At 35.6% G+C, this 21015-nt stretch overlaps 1 protein-coding gene across 3 annotated transcripts in view; it reads left to right on the top strand.

Annotated features, from left to right (window-relative positions):
- Window positions 1-21015, top strand: part of SUGCT (succinyl-CoA:glutarate-CoA transferase) — a 326609-nt gene that overhangs the window by 30713 nt on the left and 274881 nt on the right. For all 3 annotated transcript variants that reach the window (XM_032183117.1, XM_032183115.1, XM_032183118.1), the window contains one exon: window positions 20693-20784. In XM_032183117.1, the coding sequence (XP_032039008.1) occupies window positions 20693-20784 (92 nt within the window). The remainder of the gene's footprint in view (window positions 1-20692; window positions 20785-21015) is intronic.

The raw sequence follows: 21015 nt of genomic DNA, 5'->3' as shown, positions 1-21015 counted from the left end.
TTCAAATATGCTTTTTAAAGGGTGTATTTTATGTATCATGACTATTATTAACAGACAAAATGATGTTGGTCATTGTTAATGACTATCATGAACTCTATTACATTTTAGATATGAGAATACAGAGACAGACATTTTGGCGTAACACTTGATAATGCATAAATAACCAAGAAATAAACATGTCCAGTGTGTCAAAATCAGGGTGTTTTCCCAACTTCTTATTTTTTTCTTCTTGTTATTCATTCTACATGCTGAAGACATTATGGCAGATTCTTTTAATAAATTACAAATAATTACTGGACGCTACTTCCCCTATCCTTTTAGTTAACTCATTAATGAGACTGGATATCATCTGGAATGTCTTGGTTTCTTATTTTTGGAACAATATTACCTTTCATGTTTAAACATCATAGGTATGGAATGCAATCAATAAACAAGTAATTTGAAGGAATCAGTTTCACCCTACAGCATAACTTGTGTAGCAGCTGTGATCAAGATGTCTTTCAGATTTTTTTTGTCTCATTCAGTTGTTACATGCAAGTATAAGTAAGTCGAGTTGGATATTAAAACTTTTAATTTTAGGGGCCATCCAAAAATATGGAAAGTAACTTTCTGACTCTAGACCGCATTGTATCCTTCCTTTGTATTATTCCAGAGAGTGTGTGCTCAAGTTGTAATTGTTTTAGTGTTGTTATTATTATTATTGGTTTAAATATAAGATTATCTCTGTCCATTACCTTCTACCTTGCCTTTTTCTAGATACAATTGCCCAACTTAGCAAGTTCAGATTCTTCCTCCACTAGCTCAGTTCCTCACCAAACATCAATTTCTCCTACCTCTTTTGGCAACCCACACTTTCCTACCAAAATAATTTTCCAGGTAATATCCTTCAGAACCTTCATTCTAACCTGTTTTTTTTTGCTGCATAATGGGTGTGAGCAGTAAATATAAATAAAAAGTGGGCTTGAGCATTCTCCATTGGTCTGTGAGGACAACATAGATATATTTGTCAGGACCAACTGCTGGGACATGTGGTATGGTGTAGCATGTGCATCATTGACTGAATTGGAGATTTTAGCCTTGAAGCACTAGCAAATGTTTCCTTGGATAGTGTGTATTTTCCAGCTCTCATCATACCTTAAAACTGAATTCAGATATTTTGGTGGAAATAAAAAACAAAACAGAACCTTCAAAAGACACAACGATATTAAAGCCATAACCATGACAAAAGTCTACCATTTTTTTCAAGTCTTCACTGTAAAGAATAGAAATTCTCAGGGTTTTAAGCAAAGAGCTGTAAAGTTGTTTTCTAATATAGCAAAACAAACCAGCTTCCTCCTCAGTTTTGTGCTTAGGAATAGCAGAACCATTCTGTGACATTCTGTGAGAAAACATTCAGAAGTTTTGTTCTCATTGTAGTGTAAAGATCAAGATTTGACTCTACTGCATAAAATACTTTTTTCAATGAAAGGTATGGAGGTGAGTGGTTCAGTGGAACAGGCACACATTGTAGCAGAAAAAAATCTGGAGACAGGCTTCCTGGAAGTCAAAAGCTATGCTACTTTATAATCTACACAGACTTCAGCAATTTCTCTTACATACGGGAATGCTGTTGGTATGGAATCGCCTCCTTTTAAATTTTGGACTGCTGCAAATTCCTAGTGATAGTAAAATGAAAGGTAGTGTAATTTTTCAGACAGTCCAAGGTCATACATGGGTGAAGAGTTTAGACATAGGTAAGCCAGCTGCTGTTGTCTTTTTGACATTTTGGAAGTCCTGATTAGCAAACCAAGTTTCTTATCCAAACAGTGCTGATTGAATGTTTCCAGCCCTGTGGCAGCAGTATTTCTCAATGTTTCTGCTGCTTTGTAAGTGCTCTCAAGCTCCAGATTGTCTGTTCTCACTCACAAGTTGGCTTTGCTGGTGAGAGTAATCTTAAAATTAGTCTAAATATATTATATTTTGACAGTTCTGTGGTTGAGATTGGTTTAATTTTTTATTATTTTTTTTAATTGGCTGCGTAAGGTAAATAATGTACAGGTCATAGGAGAGTGACCATTTGTTGCTATCGGTATGATCTGTATAGTTCAACGAAGAAAATCCGTTCATTTCTGAACAGGAGGGGGCACTGTTTAAAAGGACAACTTTATTTTCAAATCAAAGCACTTTTTTTTTTCTTAATACCTCTGAAGGTAATACGTTTGGAAAGACTTTGAATTTTGTAGGTTTTTTGAATGATGAAAGCTATATTGCTCTTAGCTTCTCAACCCCTGCCTCCCTGCTCTGTTCGTTTATTACTTTTTGATTGAACTGTGCTTGCTTTACTTCTCTCTTACAGGTTTTGCTGAAGCTGGTGTTCCTTACTTTTTGGCTCCTTACCTTCTTTTCTAGGAAGCAAGCTACATAATACCTTGTATCACATGCAGGTTGCTTTTGTGTGTCGTTTGTGGCATTACCCAATTTCTTCTTTTTAATGTTTCCTTTTTCTGTCATGCCATTTCTTAAAATATGGCTGTATGGTACTTAGTTTCATGCCTGTTTTAAGATTTGTTTGTTTTCTCCTGTAAACAGGAGAAAAACAGTCTGGTGTATTTATGCTTGAAAGAGGTTGAAGACACAATGATGATCTGTTATGCAGAAATATCTTTTTTTTTTTTTTTTTTTTTTTTGAACTACAAATAAGATGTTTGGAATTGGTGATTTTATTAACTTTGTATTACTGTAACAGACTATATTTATCCAGGATTTTTGGTCTCTAACCCCAAAGAGTCTTAACTCTGATTTTAAAAATGATTAGGCTACATGGAAGTGTTAATTGTGCTTGCTAGCAAAAAGTAGTGTAAAAAGACAAAAAAAAAAAAAAAAAAAAAAATTAGAAAGAATGGCAAAATATTTTTTTTCACATTTTGTGTGTCTTCTGAGTTTCATACGGTTCTAAATCTGTAATTTTACCTTGTAATGAATGTACATAAAGTCCTTAAAATCCATAAATGAACATATTCCTTCAAAAATGTCTTATGCATCTCTTGCATGATTCTGATGAATCTGAGAAGCAAAGTAGTTCTTCACTCTGTCTATCTGCCTAACAGATAGTAACTCAAAATAATGTACTGATGATTTGTAGCTGCTCCTCATGAGAAGACGTAGTGTTATAATTTTGATGCTCATCCTACTTTGTCTCCAGGATTTTCATGATAGGGAAAAAAACGACAACCTCAGCATGTTTTGATGGTCAAAGGCTAGCCAAAGTGTTCTTAGTCCTCTAATTTGTACGCTTTCAGTGGTGAGATGTGGAATTGCCTTGAACTAGGTATAGTTTGTAGACTCCCTCTTACCAAATGATTCTGGCCTATAAAATCATAGATAACTTGGACAGTCTAATTCTTGGTGCTCACTCCTTCCCCTGATGCACGCATGATGTTTTTGTCACTTCTAGATGGTTATAGGTCTGGATATAATTACTTGGAATAAATTGGTAGACTACCTGCCAACACAATGATAGATCCTACATTAAAGAAAATAGAGTATGTTTCATAACATGATATAAATTGGCAAAGTAACTTCTTAATGTTGTAAATTATTGCTTATGGAAATAGCATACAGGTAGGAAATGAAGTTGTACTGTCAGAAGCTGGCTCAAGCAATGTTTTAGTTGTAACTAAATAACAGCAACTGTAGAAATGGTTTTGGTCAAAAGTTATTAACATTTCACTCTCCCAAATTTACTAACAAGATGGATTTTTTTTTTTTTGTAATTAAAAAAGCAAAATAATTTCATCAAATGATTCTAAAAGTAGGCAAAACAACTTGGAAAAAAAAAGCACTGAAAGTGAGACAGAAAAAAAAAAGGCAAGCCAATGCAAGCATGAAGAGCGAAATGGAAATTTGGAGAATTAGCTGAGAATTTAAAGAATTGCAGCAGTCTTTTGATGCTCTAAAAGCACGAATGATTTGAGAGGATGAGATAATTAAGAAGCTGGGAACTACAGAAAAAGCAGATCAGTGTCATAGTATCAGTCTTCAATAAAAGAATGTTCAGAGAAAGTTTCAACAGATCTATTGTTTTCTAAAAATAGAAGATACTGTACTGTCAGACTGCCATGTGAAAAGAGGCATTTTCAGAACAAACTGGGCGTCTTGCTTCTAGTAGTTCTTGATGTGGTTTAAGAATAAAAAGGCAGGTCTGGAAAACTATGAACATTATACCTCTCTTAAATAAACAGAAAAATCAGATTTGCAATTTGTGAGGTATGAACTTACTGACAGCAATTGACAAAGCACTTGAAGGTGAAAAAACATGCAACATCTACCTGAGCCTGATCTGATAAAAAATAGAGCACTTAAAAAGAAAATCAAGTGTGTCAAATGTGTTAGCTTTTGCATTATGCAGTTGAAAGATGGATTAAGGACTTGATATGTCAATTTTTTTCATAGCTTGAAGTTATCGGAGTGAGTTGTTAAATTATTAAGCAGGGTTTAGAGATAAAATAGTCTATGATAATAATTTTTGAGGCTTTACAGAGACAAATCATTACTGGGATTATATAATTAACAGGTATAATAGGGCAATAAACTTTGTGGCATATATTTCAACTACAGTAAAGTTCTTGACACTCACAAAACAGTTTCATAAATAAGCTAGGGAAATGCAATGTAAAACAAATAATAAAATTGTTTCTGGAGTGACCAGCAACTAGCTTAGATCTTGTACTATACAAGTGAAAACTATTAGTATCTCATATGTGATGTGGAAGGCAGTACCTCAGAACTGACATTGCTGGATATTTTGTTTTGATAAATATGGTGATAGAATAAGGATGACCCCCAAATCCTCATGTGATTAAGAACAACAGGGTGTTTATTGCGGGCTTTGGAGTTAAGGGGTGGGAGGAGTCTAAAGCTGTTTTACAGATATAAACCATAATTTTCTCTTTATAGCATTATAAATCTTCTTTAAAATTGTTTCTGGGAGTATGGCTAGCTCACAGATAAGTCGTGTAGGGCTGGCCTCAACAGCTCTGCTCAGTTTTTCCTCCCACAACCAGGGACTTAAAACATTCCCAACAGTCCCTGTGTCAGCAGAGCTCAACGGGCAGTTGCGTGATGTATTCCTGGTGTAAAAGCAGCAATTTAATTGCCTGAGATCTGCATACAGCTCAAAAGGTCCACAAAGCAGAAAGGGAGTACAAGTGTATTATACAGCATGATTAGAATTAGAAATGACCTTGACCAATTTGTCTATACAAATAATAGAGCAAGGGTAGAATTAAATGTTGGAGCAAGTCCAATGTACCATTCTTAATCAGAAATAATGAAGTCCTTTTTAAGATACTGTGGGTGAGAGAAGGGTGCTCAGAAGATTTGGATGTAATAATAGTGGGGCATGATTGAAATTGAACCTAAGTCCATGATGTCCTATTGTCATAGATGAAAGATTGCATTATACTGGATTATATTAAGACAAATATGACCTAAAAGACTGCTTCTGCCCTACTCCACATTGGTGTGTTCTCACTTGGAAGGCTAAGGCTGCTTCTTGGTGACATATTTAAAAAGTGATGTGAACAACTGAAGAGAGTTCAGAGAACTATGGATAAGAATCACTGTATAGGGAAGGTAGCTCAAACCTCATTTTTTCTTAACTAAAAGCTGCTATGATCAGAAAGAGCTATTGTGCCATTTAACCCTTTCTTCCTAAAATGTCCTGTAAATTTGCATGTAGTAGTTCTTAAATGAAGATCCTGATGGTATGTGAAGGCACCAACAAAAAGTCCTTGCTTGATGTATAGGAGCAGTCAATATGTTGCTTGGTTGTCAAAGTGAGAGTGTTAAGAACAACAACAAAAAAAAAAATTGGTAGTTAGTAGTTAAAATAATAATTTGGATGCGACCATTGGAGAATTGAGTTGTCTGATTTTGACAGGTGATTTGGAATAGGAGAACACCCTATGATAATAAATGATGCATATCCACTATTATCACAGAATCACAGAATTTCTAGGTTGGAAGAGACCTCAAGGTCATCGAGTCCAACCTCTGACCTAACGCTAACAGTCCCCACTAAACCATTTCCATAAGCTCTACATCTAAATGTCTTTTGAAGACTTCCAGGGATGGTGACTCCACCACTTCCCTGGGCAGCCTGTTCCAGTGCCTCACAACCCTTTCAGTGAAGAAGTTCTTCCTAACATTATCTACTATTAAAGATGTGTTTCTCAAGCAGGTGGCATGTGAAGCCTGGATATTTAAAAATGGTAGTGCATTGCAGAGAAATTTGTCTTTTAGTGCTCTGCAGAGTTTGTTGTCGTATGTCCTTGAGAGCAAGATGGCTGTAGAAATAAAAATTGAGTAGGCAAATATGCAGATAATGAGAACAGGCACAGTTATGAATAGATATTCACATCAGGATGTTTGGAACAAGCCAGGAAACTACTGACCTCTTTGAATTCCAGACTACGTGGTGTCAGTTGTTTGTTGTACAGTTCAGGATTGATACACGAAAGAAACTTAATCATCAAATTTAATGATGATCTTGTTTTGAGGAAGGTAGATTACAGTATTTCCTTGCAGATTTTAGATATGGTGAGAATTAAATACTTTGGTGCTTTTCTGCCCTGTGCTGATGTGCTCAGTTGTAATTATTAGTGTAAACTACGTGTTCACAAAAGTTAACAACCAGCTCCTTTTGCAGCTTCATGGCATGCAGCAGAAACTATTAAGAGGGTACTACGCTTCTCACACATAGTTATTCTGATATCTGAGGTGGCCATCTATATAGTCAAATTTACTTATGAAGGCTATATTAGTTCTAAATATGAGTTTCTGCAAGATTTGAGGATAGAGCTTTAATTTATAAGGCACAACATTTAAATATTGTAGAGCCATAATCTCTCTCTCACATACACACACACATACACAAAAACAACTCATAAAGAGGTTAAACAAAAAGTTATGCTTGTATGTATGTTTGTAAGTTGAGACTAGTTCTACCTGTTCTTCTAGGGAGTAGAACAGTTTTTGAAGCTATCATTCCTTACTCCTTGTATTCACCAAATGAATAAAGTAGCCAAAACCTCTGATGTGACAATTTTAATTTTAACATTAAAAGGTAGAGAATTTTCTTATTCAAGGAAATTAATTGGCAGAAATTCAGGTGTCCAAATTTAGCTTTGATAATGCAAAAAAAAAAAAAGTGTGTGTGGGGCAAAACCAAAACAAACCCAACCCCAAAACAATTGTTCTTGTTTCTGTGAATGGAGAAATAATTCTTGTTGTTCCTAAGAACAAAGCAATCAATCACAATGGTGATACAATGACAAATCAGTGTTAGTATTACATAGTACATAGTTCTGCAGATTTTTCTTTTTAAAAAAGTGAATTTTTGATGCCAGTCACAATGCATTTACATAACCCAACAGTGTTGTGTTGAAAAAATAAAAGAGCTATCTGGAATGTGTTGATATAGCTGCGTTACTTTTGTGAGCTGCCTGCCTCAGTCATTTGTCATGGTGTAGCAGTATGTGCTGTTAATGGACTTTTATTACTTGTTTAGAGCTAAAAGAAGATTTGTGTAAATGCAAAACTTCAGGAAAAAGTCTGTTAAGAGATGACTTGATTAAAGGAAGGTGGTACTATAGCTGAGGTTTCTGAAAACTGCCCCTAAGTTTCAGGGGCAATTCAGGGACTATCATGTTCTAAGGTTTTACGTCATTTTGATATTTGTAAATGTTAAGATAACATCGTGCCTCTGCTTTTCTGCCTCTTGCAGAAAGCCACCTGTGATGTTCCCAAATCTTCTTTTGCTTGTCACAAACTCTGTTCCAGAATTCTGCTGCCTCAGGGCTGGCACTCTGTGTGGCCATAATTTCTTCCCAAAGTAAAACACTTAATATATGTAATAAGCTGCAGTCCTAACCACATGAAACTTAGTTTGTGTAAATTTATTTATTAATAAAATAAAGCAAATATTGTTATTTAGTAGGAATGAAAACAGAAGACCTTCTAGCAGTTGACTGCTTTATTCAGAAATGAGTTATGGGGGCCAGTGGGAGCTTTTAATTTCTTTTCCCAGCCATTAGTGTTAATTATTATCCTACTGATATACAGCTATGTGAGTGGGTCATTCTTACTGGTGCTATATACTTGATTTGATTTCTGTTCCTTAAGAAGACCACCTAAATCTTCCCTATTGTCTGTTTTATATCCCAGGTGATATATTCACAAACTACTTTTTTGGATGCAAATAAAAAAGTTCTGTGTGTTAGGCACAATAATTTTTTCCATGTTGGATTTAGTGTTATATTTGGTGCTTTTTCTTGATATGGAGTTTTTTTAATGAAAAAAAGTAGTAATCCTGATCACTCTGAGGAAGACTGGGAAACAGTGACCCCACTGGTAATCAAGGGTTTACAAATGGATGACAAACAATGGGATTGCTTTGTTATTTTAAATAAATAATATTTTTTCTCTTTTAAGGTTCGTTTGTTTTAGAAGCTTGATTAATAGGATTTGAATTCTTGGGACTGCTGGTTATAATATTGTAAAGTTGTTCAAAATCCTCACAATTGTTTTTTTGGTCTTGTTCATGTTGTAATTAAGTTGGAAGTGTCTGTTTAATCTAAGCACCTTAAACTTGTAAAGGCTTTCTGTATGCGTTACCCCTAAACAGTTGATTTGGGAATTGTCATATAACTTTACCACTCAGTTGTATCATGCTCTGAAGATGAACCGTATAAAAAATTTAAAACTGTATCTGCTTATTCAGGAAGTCTGTCAGCTGCAAACTGTTGGAAGCTGGGAGAGTACTCAGGAAAAATATTAGATAGGCTTATCCTCTTCATATCGGCATCTGTTTTTCTCCCCTTCTGAGACAGAACATGTAGATAGCTGGGTCTTGAGTCTGATCTAGTACATTTGTTCTTATATTCCTGTGCTATCCCATGCTTTTTGGACAACAGCTAAACTTTCATACCCATCAACATAGCTCAGACAGCATGAGGACAGATTCTCTGTGCTCGTTCTGTTCCTGTCCCTCTGGAGCATTATTGATGGAACCAATATTGTTGCTCAAAATACCAATTGCAGGACTAAAAAGTCCCCCTAGCAGCACTTTTAAAAACAATTTGGAGAACATGAGCTTCCAAAAGACTGCAGAGTAAAATGTGAACCAACCGGGCCTGACAGACATTGCAGAGCAATTTAGCTGGTTACCTCTTAATTGGAGGAAAAGCAAAATGGGCTTGACTTCTGGAGTCTATTTGTAGTGGTGATGGCAACAATGCTTTTTGACCTGTTATACAGAAAAACTGTCCACTCCAGTCAGTGGTGATTAAAATATGAATATCCCAAAGGTGCATTTTAAGAGTATTTCAGAATAAAAGCAAACTTTAATGATGTCACCTTGTGCAGGACTAATTTTAACCACATTAGTTGTTAGGATATAGGACCAAAGGCTAATTTTCCTACTTAAATTATTGTTGGATTTATCTACTTTTTAAATTTGTTTTATTTTATTTTATTTTTTTTTATTCCTGAATTCCCAATATAATAATTTTGCAAACAGCTAACAGACACATTCAAAGTGGGGAGGCTTCTGTAACATTCAGCTGGTTGACAAACTTCTTGGAACTGAGTGTGAGGCTGTTTTCTATACAACAGGCTTCTGTCAGCACAGCTGTGCTGGTTAGAATGTGAAGAGGTGTGAACATTGACTGGTTTAGCTGTTTTGGCAGAAGCCATTAGCAACAATGCTATTATATTGGCAAAAGTTTTTCTTTTACTGGTAAAATTGATCTGCTCAGAATTGCATTTCTGTAAGTGGTTTTACATTGTAGCATAAAACATAATTTGTCCTGGAAAGCTGTATTTGCATAAGCAGTGCTTTGCCAGTATATGGTGTAATGTTATCATTAGAGTAATGAAGGGCTCTAGCATAGACACAGATCAAACTTCCAAAATATATCAGTAATACAAACTAATAAGAAAAGGTTGGAAGCTGACAGGAGACATTGAAACAAAAGTTTCTGAGAAACTGATGGGAGCTTACAGGCCCCCCTCTCTGTTGGTGGGATTGGTATCCTTGTGTGATTAAGATCTGATATGCATCTTGGTGTCCTTGTGTGGTTCAGATCTGATGTGAAGGTAGGCTTAGCTGAGTGCCTCTAAGTCTTTGAGTTTGCGTGCTTCTGTCACCAGCACACCAGCAGCAGCTAGGGTGCATGTATTTTTGCTGTAAGTGATTGAGCTAACCTTTTGTGCTTGCATTAAGCATCTTAGCTGAAAAGCCGTGCTGTTTTTTTCTGCTACTGTTTCTCCAATCACACGTAGCCTGAATGTCCAAAATACTGTGAGTTTAGAGAAATTGTTGAAACTGAGTGCAGTTCTGAAATGCTCTTGTGTTCCTGTTCCTTGTTCAGTATGAGAAATATATACAAAGTTTACTGAACAAGTCATAATTCTTCCATGCTTTAAAGCTTAGTATTGACTTTCAGCTATGCATGGAAGTAGTGGTTTTCTTATGACTTCATGCTCATTGCTTGTTCTTTCATCTAAATGTAAGCACCCTAAAATTAGCAGTATTTTGTATAAAATCTGAAACTTCAGGATTTTGGACTCTGTCCTAATGAAGAATACCAGAGAAGACAGCCTGTGAGTTGTAAGGTTTGACACTGGGTTAGTTTACAGTGAATGAAACCAGATTAGGCACTGAAATCCTGGGTATGAACAACATAGCAACGCAGTACAATTGTGGAGACACTTACTGATGGTTTAATGTTTATTTTTCAGTAGCTATTATACTTGGGCTGATGCCTAGCTAAATTAACAGAAATGAAGCTGGAAGATTTTAGGCAGCTTCAGAAGCCATGCAGTAGGCTTTTGTAAAGCTGTGCTTATTGTTCTTGAGTTCTAATATTCTAGAGAGAAGACCCAAGCAAAGATCACCAAGCATTTTTTGTTATTACTAAAAAGATCTCTCATCTGGTTTCCAAAGAAGTTCATTTTAGGAGATAGTCATGTCTTGTAGCCCTCTTTTCTGCCTTTTTTTTTTTTTTCATGATAGACTTTCTATATGAGAGTTGCAGCATTTTTGTTTCTTTTACTGTTTAAAATGTTGAGGCTTTGAGATTTCAGCAAAATAATGGATCGGTATGACTTACTAAGATGATACAAAGTTCCCATGTTTTTGTTGTTGGACTTTACTGTATTTTCTGCGGGTATTATTAGATTGGTAGGAAGACTGTCAGTAGCTGATGTTGACCCAAAAATGTTTCCTAGTATGCATATGGTCTTCATTACTTCTGTTTTTAAAATACTGTGATAAAATAAATCCCTTTGCCAGTAGCTAAAAAAGAAAAAGAAAACAGTTTTGGGTGTAAAAGACGCAAACTGTTGAAAAATAGCCTGTATTTTGTCATTTACAGAAACTGAAATGGTGGCAGTATCTGGCACTTTTCCATGTGCTTGAACATTAAAAGCATTCTGTATCCCTGTGTTTATGTCAGAGTTGGCCGAAACCCACTGATCTGCAAGTTGTCTTGTACAGAAAACTTTGTCATTAGAAGTTGTAGATTTTACTGCAATGTAAGGGTAATGAGAACAGGACTGTGCAAAACAGTCCTCTTTACAAGACTTTTACTTATGGGAGAATAATCTGCTTGTGACGCATAGGACAAGAAGTGATTGTTTAAATGTAAATAAAAAAGACTCATATTAAAGTTAAGAAAAGCACCCTCGTAGATAGAAGGCTTTCTTGCACTGGAGTAGAGTCGTTATGGATACTGCAAAGTCAGAATGCAGGTACATTGTGGTTGTGTCTTGCAGTGAACCATGACCATCTTTTCAAATGGAGAATGGCTGGGGTCGGGAAGAAAAAAATTTTAATTTCTAAGACAGTACATCTTTCATAAGAATTCAGTGGAGCTACAATTACCAGATGCTTGCTTACATAAAGCTATATTCTTTGTATGGCAAGACAGGCTATCAGGTATAGAATCATGGAATGGTTTGGGTTGGAAGGGACCTTAAGATCATCCAGTTATAACCCTCCTGCCATGAATAAGGATGCCACCCACCAGACCAAGTTGCCCAAAGCCCCATCCAACATGGCCTTGAACACTTTCAGGGATGGGGTATCCACAGCTTCTCTGGACAACCTGTTCCAGGGCCTCACCACCTTCATAGTGAAGAATTTATTCCTTACATCTAATCTAAACCTATCCTTTTTTAGTTTAAAATTATTACACTTTGTTCTGTCACAACACTCCCTGAGGAAGGGTCTCTCCCCAGCTTTCTTGTAGGCCCCCTTTAAATACTGCTATTATGTACCTGCTCAGGTAATATGATGTATGATAGTCAGATTTTTTTTTTATTTCTCTTGAATTAACTTCATTGCAGTTTTGAAAAACTTCATAAGGTGATATCTCAAGATGGTTAGTGTTGTCTAACTAAAGGTTTGTTCAGCTGTTGGGACAATCTTTTTCTGATATCCTGTTGTATGTTGTATATCATTTGTTTTGAAGGTGTTTCTCATCAATGAGATGTGGGCCAGAGAACTTGATTAGATGTTACCTGTGTTAAGAAAATCTTTATAGGGAAAAAAATACAACAACACTAGGTTGCGCAGTCTTCCCCTGCAGATACTTACTCTGTGAAGGCAAAGATTCTTTTCACGTATGACTCTTCCTTGGGTGGCAACTGGAAAAATCTATTGTTAGAAAAATATTCAAGTTAGGCAATAAATAATGAGTTGTTGAATTAATCAGTTTAGCTGTTTTAAGTAACCATGTGCATTTACTTTTTGTTTGCGTGTTAAATTCCTGTAAATGATCAGTAACTATTGTATGTAATGAGAAGTAGTTTAATCAAGGAATCTGCTATCATTAAAAATAGTACAGCTTACTTTCATATGTATTTCCAAGAAAAGGCTCTTTCAAATTTTGTTCATGTAGGCTCTAGTGTACATATATGTTACTGGATCCTTTTGCCTCCATCTGATCTTCCAGAGCAGTTCATTTAAACTTTAAGCTGGGGTTTACACTTTCACTACGTTTAAAAAAAAAAAAAAAAAAAAAGTATGAAGACTTCAAATTATATTTATTTTTTATATTTTATATTTGTGATGTCAGAAATCAGAGAGGGAGATGCTCCTTCTTTGAACTAAGAAAGGATTAAGCTTATTTTTATACAAGTAAAATGTACGTAAAGCTATAATCTGACTCAAACAAAAAACAGTGAAGTTATTCTGTTGGAAGAAAAGCCTGGAATTTTAAGAACATAGTGTATTACATATAACCTAATCCTCTTCAGAAATTAAATCTTTAGAAACTAATTTTTAGAGGTTTGCTTTGGGAAGTTTTGAAGAAGTGTTTGAAAAAAAAAAAAAAAACAAACTCATACTGATTTTGAGTTTGACTTGCTTTTCTAGCTTCAACTTGTAATAATTAATGTCCTGTGAGGAACTGTATAACTGTATTTGAACTTAGAGGGTGAGTTCATAGTTATAGCACACAAACTCGCATGTATGTCCAGAGACGGGTGCAGTGAAGTACTCAGTCAAGGTTTGTTTCTTCCAATGGATGTGGCTGCACGAAAGTATAAGCAATCACACCAAGTGAAGGTCTCTTGAGACCACAACTACTTTAGAAAGAATGTTGGCTGATTCAGGTGAGAAATAATAGTGTAATTAAGTAGTTACTTTAAAATTCTTTCACAGTCATGGGATAGTCATGTACTTATCAATTACTGTGTGTCTGTTGCTTCAGTGTTGATAGCTCTCTGACACTGTACTGCTTGCCCACGGCATTATAAATGTTCATGGAAAATGTACTCCACAGCTACTCTTTAGTTTTATACATTTTTTCACTACAGAAACAGCAAGACTGTTTGTATCTGTTGAGCTGAAATATGACATCTTTCTGTTGGAAAAATTCTTTCTCTTGGTTTATTCCCAACATTAGCCAGGGGTTTGTCCCAAATGTTCCTTCCCATACCTTGGTAGATAATAACAAGGTAGAGACGGGTGGGTGGGGTGAGGAGGACTAAAAGCAAAGCAGGTGGGACAACACAGAAACACAGAGGTTCATAGATTTAGTTCACATCAGGATTTAGCTTGTTTCTGTGGAAGTGTTATGACACTCAGAGCTCAGAGTAGACTTTACTATTTTAAAATTAGCTTTTACAATGTAAGTATTTGGAGTCATAAGATCAACTGTATCTGTATCAAGCAGGATGCAAGGAGTGAGTTGTTACCTTTATGAGCATGTAGCTAGGAATATTTCTATTAACCCAAAACAATGGTGGGGAATTTAGGTTTGTCTGAGTCTCCTTGTGAGGGGGAGTTTGAATACTTAATCCAAGTGTCTTTTAAGAGCTTAAGCTTAATTGAAATTTTGGTTTCAGAAAATAGGCACTGCGTTTCACTTGATTCTCAAGGTCATGTAGAAGAGTGCTTCTACATAGATTGGGAAGCCTCTTCTGCCTTGAAATTCAGAATATGTCAAATTTCAGCTGATGTGGTTACAAAAATAAAAGCAATAAGAGCATCCTCTAGGTGATTACAGTTTAGGTTATGGAGGCAACAACTGCTTTCTCTTGGCTTGTTTGGCATGTTGAAGGACTAGAAAACACATCCCAGGAATTTGCAGACCTGATTACAAGCCTGTTGAAAACCAGACTTGCATTGTTTGAAAACTGTCTGTGGCTGTGTCCCAGAAACGTGGTTGGTGTTTTCAGAGGAGTTGAGTGAGGCTGGGTACCTGGATCACATGAAAACTGAATGGAGTTGGACAACTGGCAGAGGCTAATGTTTGTCCCCTTCTCATCTTTCAGTAGCTAAATCCTAGCAGAAAGTTCTGAATTCGATTTAATCATTTTATCTGTGCCTTCCAACTTATAAACACGTGACATTGTTTAATACAGGACTAGAATGTTTAAATCTGCATGTGTAAAGCAATAAGTAATTGGTATACTGTACACATTCACAGTCATCAACGGGGAAATGAAACGTATTTATCAGATTTTGTTCAGATTTTATACTTGCTGACTTGAGTTTATTTTTTACTCCTTTCATCTCTCCTGACAGTTTGCTCTGACTTCACCTTTTTCATATCAGTTCTGATCTCCTGTAAGCTTGCCTGCCCAGGAAGTTGTACTTCCTTTCCTTCTGACCAACACATGGCAAGCATTTTCCAAGTTGTTACTTGTTCTGCAAACGTCTTTGGCAGCTCTGACATTGCAAAGTTTCATATAATGCGTCTGTTAGATTTTGGCTTTTCTCATTATAGGGAATTGCTTGTGTTCTTCTGCTTGTTTCATTAATCTTTATTAAGTAAAGATGTAAGCTGTCTTTAATTGAATGTTTTCTTTTGGCAATAGAACAAGTCAAAAGGTGTTTCTCATTAATTTGTTATTCAGCAGGGATAGCCATCTATCTGGATTGAATTTGTGACAATGTTTAGTCCCCATTTGTAGAAATGCCGATGTTGAACATATTTTTCTATGTTTTGCTCAGAATATCCTATACAGGCTGACTTTATAATGTCATTTGTCATGTGGGAATTGAGCTACAGGGAATTGGTCTGTGTTGACAGCATGTCTCCGTGTTGTTTTTTCTCTCCTTTTAGTACAATGTGTTTTATATTTTGTCTTATAAAGTTTTATCATGCTATCTAATCATGAAGAAGTGCAGAATTAATGGCTTTTGGTTTTCTCTAGCATATGATTCAAATATTTTGGACAAAGGTCATCATGAGAAATGCTGACAATTCTTTTTATGAAACGGAGTAGCATATTTGGACTTTCCCATAGCAGTTAATTGCTAGGCCATCATTAGCTTGAAAGCAAATGGTATTAAAGAAATGAGTGTGTTGCACTAGTGCTTTTTTTCCCTTCCAGTTTTTGTGCTTTTAGTTATGCATTATTATTTTTTTAAACTTCTTTCTCTGTTGCTTTTTGGAAGGTGCACACTGTTTAAGTGACCAGTACCCTGGGAAAAGTGTTAAAAAATAATCAAATATGTATCAATTGTACAACAACATCAGAAATGAAGAAGTATTTTTGTTAACCCTTGTAAAAATCCCAAACGAATCAAAGGTTACCCACATAAAATATATATATATATATATGTATATATTTAAGGTGATTGTCATTTAAGTGATGATACTGTAACACATTGGAGTCTGTTTATCCCAGATGCTTGCATGCGGCTCCTAGTTGAACTGTTTTTATACACATGTTAGGAATTCTGTCATCATATCATCAGTAACTCCTAAGTAAGCAAACGGAGTGTCCAAATGCATGTTCAGAACACGACTTGGAATAGCATGAGATCTACAGACACATGGAAGTGCGTCTGGGACATACTTGTTTATTTGGTTTGCCTGCTTTCTTAAAATTTATGAAGAATGCCTGCCATAAATGTAGCTAAAAATCCCACTGTCATCTGGCAAAAATGAATTAAAGCTATGTTGTAGCTGACATGGTATTATAAAGCTAAACCTGGGAAGATACATTAGTCTGTTTTTCTAACAGAGTTCCTTTTGGACACAGTTTTTTGCTAGCATTTTTAAATTTAATGTGACATTTTTGAGCATCTGGCATTTGGCAGCTTTACTAATAATACTTTTGTGCAGTCTAACAGCTTTTACCGTTATTGCATTTTTCCTAATCTTCATCCTGACCTTTCTCACTTCATAATATTTATTTCTGTCCCAGAACAGAATTATTTAGGGTGGATTCCAAAGCAGAGTGTGTCTCATGTGATGAATATATTCTAACAATTTTGATTGTATTTAAGTGGATAAACTAGCAGTCGTTTGTTATGACATTGGAAAGTTTGGGAAAAAAATAACCTCATATGATGCCTGTAAATATTATCACTTTTTACTGCGGTATGTTTCAAAGCTTGAGAGCCATCACATGGCACTCGTACACTAGTCACAGAAATGATTACCTTTATGGTGTCAGAGGTGACTTCTGTTTCACACTAATTGGCCCCGTTTCATCAGAGCAGGAATGTTGCTCCAACTCTGAGGGAGCAGCTAAGTTTTTTTTTCCCAATAAAGAGTGCCTTTATTTTATTAGTTCTCTCTGATCTGACTAGAAAAATCCAGGGAAAAGAAATAGTCTTTCCATTTGTCAGCAATTGTTGCAATGTATTAACAATTGTATAATTTAGTCAGATAATAGCAGCAGTCTCACCTCTAGCTCTAACTGGATGGATGTATATTGCCAATGTTTGTGGGAAATTTGCTGAGACTCACTTTACCAAATAAATCTGCAATCAATTGCAATTAGTGCACTGCATAAAGTTACTACTTCTGTAATGTCCCCAATGAGAGATGAGAACCTTAATTTCTGAGTAATTTAGTGTTTATTTTGATGTAATTATCTTCCAGTTTTGCTACATAAATATTTTTTAGGCATCTTGAGCTTTCTCTTGTTGCACTATATTGAAGGTTTGATCTTCAAGCAACTGCAGGTGTTTTAGAACAGCTGTGAGCTGCATTATTATTCCATCTTAGTTGCTTTTTCATCTCATGCATTAGTTTATGCAACTGTAATTGTAATATGCCTCCAGATTTGGTGTGTGTGTGTGTATGTGTCAGTGAGTGGAAGATAGTGGGAAAAAAGATGTATCCTTTACATCATATTAAGTGTGTCTCATTTTGAATATTTTTGAATATTCATACAATGTATGTTATGATGCTGCATACTAATAAAAAGAAATGGGTGGCAATCTTCAGTTGAGGATATTAGGATATTTTCTCTGTCATATTTCAACTGCAAGTTTGTCTTCAGCTACATGGGAAGTTCTGAAAAACTGGATGCAAAATATATCCTCTAAGGCCACTTTTCCATTCTTGACTTATGTATCACAAGGGATACAGGATTGCCTGTGCAAGGCTATCGCATTTGCTTTGTAAATACTTTCCATAAAGGCTTTTGTTTCCTTTAAGCTGACACAAGGTAGCCAGCACAATTTGTTCTTTCATACTTGTCTCACGTTCTGTTCATTTTAAGGTAGTCTTTTGTATGCAGAAGGTAGACATGGCTGAAGGCTTAACACAGCTCTAGGAAGATGTAGATGGAAGTGATTTTGCTGAATAAACACATAGTCCTTTTGTGGACATTTGCAGTTTGTGCTCTGCTGGTTTCAAATGCTTGCTATGCAGGTATATGCTTTGAAAATGGCAATTCTTAGGAAGAACTTGGAGATCCATCTGGGGGTTACCGTGTCTTGTGATCAGTTCAGCTGATTGAAAGTGTGTGCTCTCCTTCAAGCTTTATGTATTTGTATTCCTAGTTTTTTTCTAAAACATCTGCACTGCATTGTTCCATTGACCTGTGACCTGTGTACTCAAATAATAATGTTCAGCTTTTTTTTTTTTTTGATAATGAGATAATTCATTTTCACAAATAAACCTTTTTCAGTTAGATGGCTTCCTTTTATTCCAGGCATTTCTGGGCCAACCTATCTACGATGACAGTAGATTTTTGCTCCAACAGTATCATTGTCAACTTAGACTTTAAATTAAAACCAGAATAATGTATTTTTTCCCTTTTAACTTTATTATGACCTTTGAAAACCAATCAGACACACCTTTACAACCTGTGATTTTAATCAGAAAGACATCAAATAATCTCTTGTGTCTTGAAACCAGGCTGTTGTCATGTGTGGAAAAGAACTTAAAATCTACATTTCTAAAATACCACTAGAAAAATGTGTGAAATGCCTGTCACCTTTCCTGAATTTAGTGTTTAAGGGATGGGTGTCTGTCATTGCCAGAAGAGCATTGCAAAAACTTTATAGTTTTTCTGTCTACATACTAAATGTTTAATTATCAGATGTTTTCTGTTTATGAAAACGTTTTTGTGAGCAGATGTGTTGAGATGTCTTTTCTTTGTTAATAATTGAGGTCAGTGCATAATTTCTCACTTACTTCAATATGCTTTTCACTATTCAATTAAAGTTGTTTTGAGTATATTTTTTATTGAGCAAGATTTTGTTTTTGAAGTGGGCCCACACATATTTAAATGATTTTAATGCTACAGTTCATCTCAATGAGATAATGGTATATGCTTGGAGCTATTCAGAGCATTTTGGGGTGGGTTCAATATTTTATTTGCAAATCCTGTTATGCTTGCAAATCAGCACACTGTTACTTTTTGTAAACTTGAGTGTGTAGGTATAAAAGGAAAGGTCACTAGCTGCTCTTTAGGATCTTCCCACTAGCCAGTGCCAGAGAAACAATTTTTAATAAGAGTGAGTAAACTGGCAATTTTTTCTTCCCTCTTTTGATTAGTGAAGTCAATAATATATAGATTTGACCATAAGAGAAGTGTGAATCCTTTCTTCTGAAATATTTGTTTTAAGGCTACATTGATGAAGTCTGTGTTGGCTGTAGTATCCTGATATCCCTTGTAATACTGAGTGCAGAAGCTGAGTTCCTTCACAGCCTTGAACAACTGAGATCCGATGTCTCCCAGAAAAAATGTCCTAGCACGAAATTAGGATATTCTGTAGTACAATGGGGAGAATTGGTGTGTTTGTTGGATATTGTTTTTCTTTGTATTATTTACTAAATACCGAGGTAGTAAAATACTTTAACTGCAGTTTAGAAGTGATTATTATTCTCTTGCACTGTACATTAGGAGTCGTGTGAATTTTGTACATAACATTGGTCCAAATGGAGGACTTGAAGAAGATTATCCCAATACATTGTGACTTTTCATTTTGTGCTGTAATCAATAAAGTCAATCTTGACTGTCACATCTACTAAACAGGCTCCTAGAAGATCATTCTGGGAGAATGAGAAATTTTTATCTTGCCAGTACATGATGATATATTTTTATTTTAATACTGTTCTCACAGCTGAGAGTGATATAGAAACATCGCATTAAAAGTGCCAGCCAAACTAGAATTCTTGTCTGTAACATATAGTTCCTAACAGTTTGCTCCTGTAATTAGGGTATTTCTCTAGCAGATATACTCTAGAAATACTCTAATTACCCTTTCTGAAAAGATAAAAGAAAGCATGAGAGTAGCTTTTGAATTTGTTACCTCTTTAAGGAGGAGAAACTTAAATCTTTGACTTCTAAAGGCTCTGAGAATTTCTATTAGTTTAAATAGTAGGAATCAAACATTTTTTGATTCCCTGTTGACTTCTGCCCTCTGTGCTGATGTTCACTATTTCCATAAAAGGAAGAGCAAAAAGAAACCAGCCATGGTGCTTTGACCACCGTGTCATTGCATTATACAGGCACAGTGCATTTACAGTCTCCAATTTCAATCTAAAATTATTAGACTGAGAGGTGGTAATTCCTGGAAGGAAGACAGAGCTGATACCTGGATTTGGTAACTTCTTCAGCTGGATCTTCCTGATGTAGGAAGATCTCCTCAATGAAGGTTTTTCAATAGTTGTTGAAAGATCATAACGAAGTAAAGAGGAGATGGGAAATCTATCTAGAATTAGGATCAAACTCCTCCTCATCAAACACATGATTAAAACAGCCACTTACTCGTAAAAATGTGCAGGAATAAGTAGAATACAGTAACATTTGTTGGTTGTACAGTCTGGACAACTTGTGAACAGAAGCTGATGAGAAATATTAATTGGTTCCATTTCTTTTCATTCTAAAATAATAAGTGTTGTACTTGTCCTTGATTGAATTACTATTTGCTCTCTTTCTGTTTTAGGTTATGGTCAGACTGGTCCAATGGTTCAGAGAGGTGGATATGACTCAATTGCAGCTGCTGTTTCTGGTCTCATGCATATCACAGGGCATGAGGTACAGCGATCAACTTTTAAATTTAATAGAATCTTTGGCATACCCTATAGTGACTAGTGTATGGAGTAAGCTAGTCTATGCTAACATATGTTATGTATGCCCTCCACAATCCAACAAGAGGCCTTATTTCTGTGAATCTAATAAAATGATAGTACTTATGCCCTTGAGGTATCTCACGCCACGCTCACAAACCCAATGCCAAGGCCTGAGAAGAAGAAAATGGAAGAAAAA

This window comes from Aythya fuligula, chromosome 2, assembly GCF_009819795.1.
Source record: "Aythya fuligula isolate bAytFul2 chromosome 2, bAytFul2.pri, whole genome shotgun sequence".
Taxonomy (NCBI): domain Eukaryota; kingdom Metazoa; phylum Chordata; class Aves; order Anseriformes; family Anatidae; genus Aythya; species Aythya fuligula.
The sequence above is the reverse complement of the archived record's forward strand: the minus strand, read 5'-3'. Positions and strand labels throughout refer to the sequence as shown.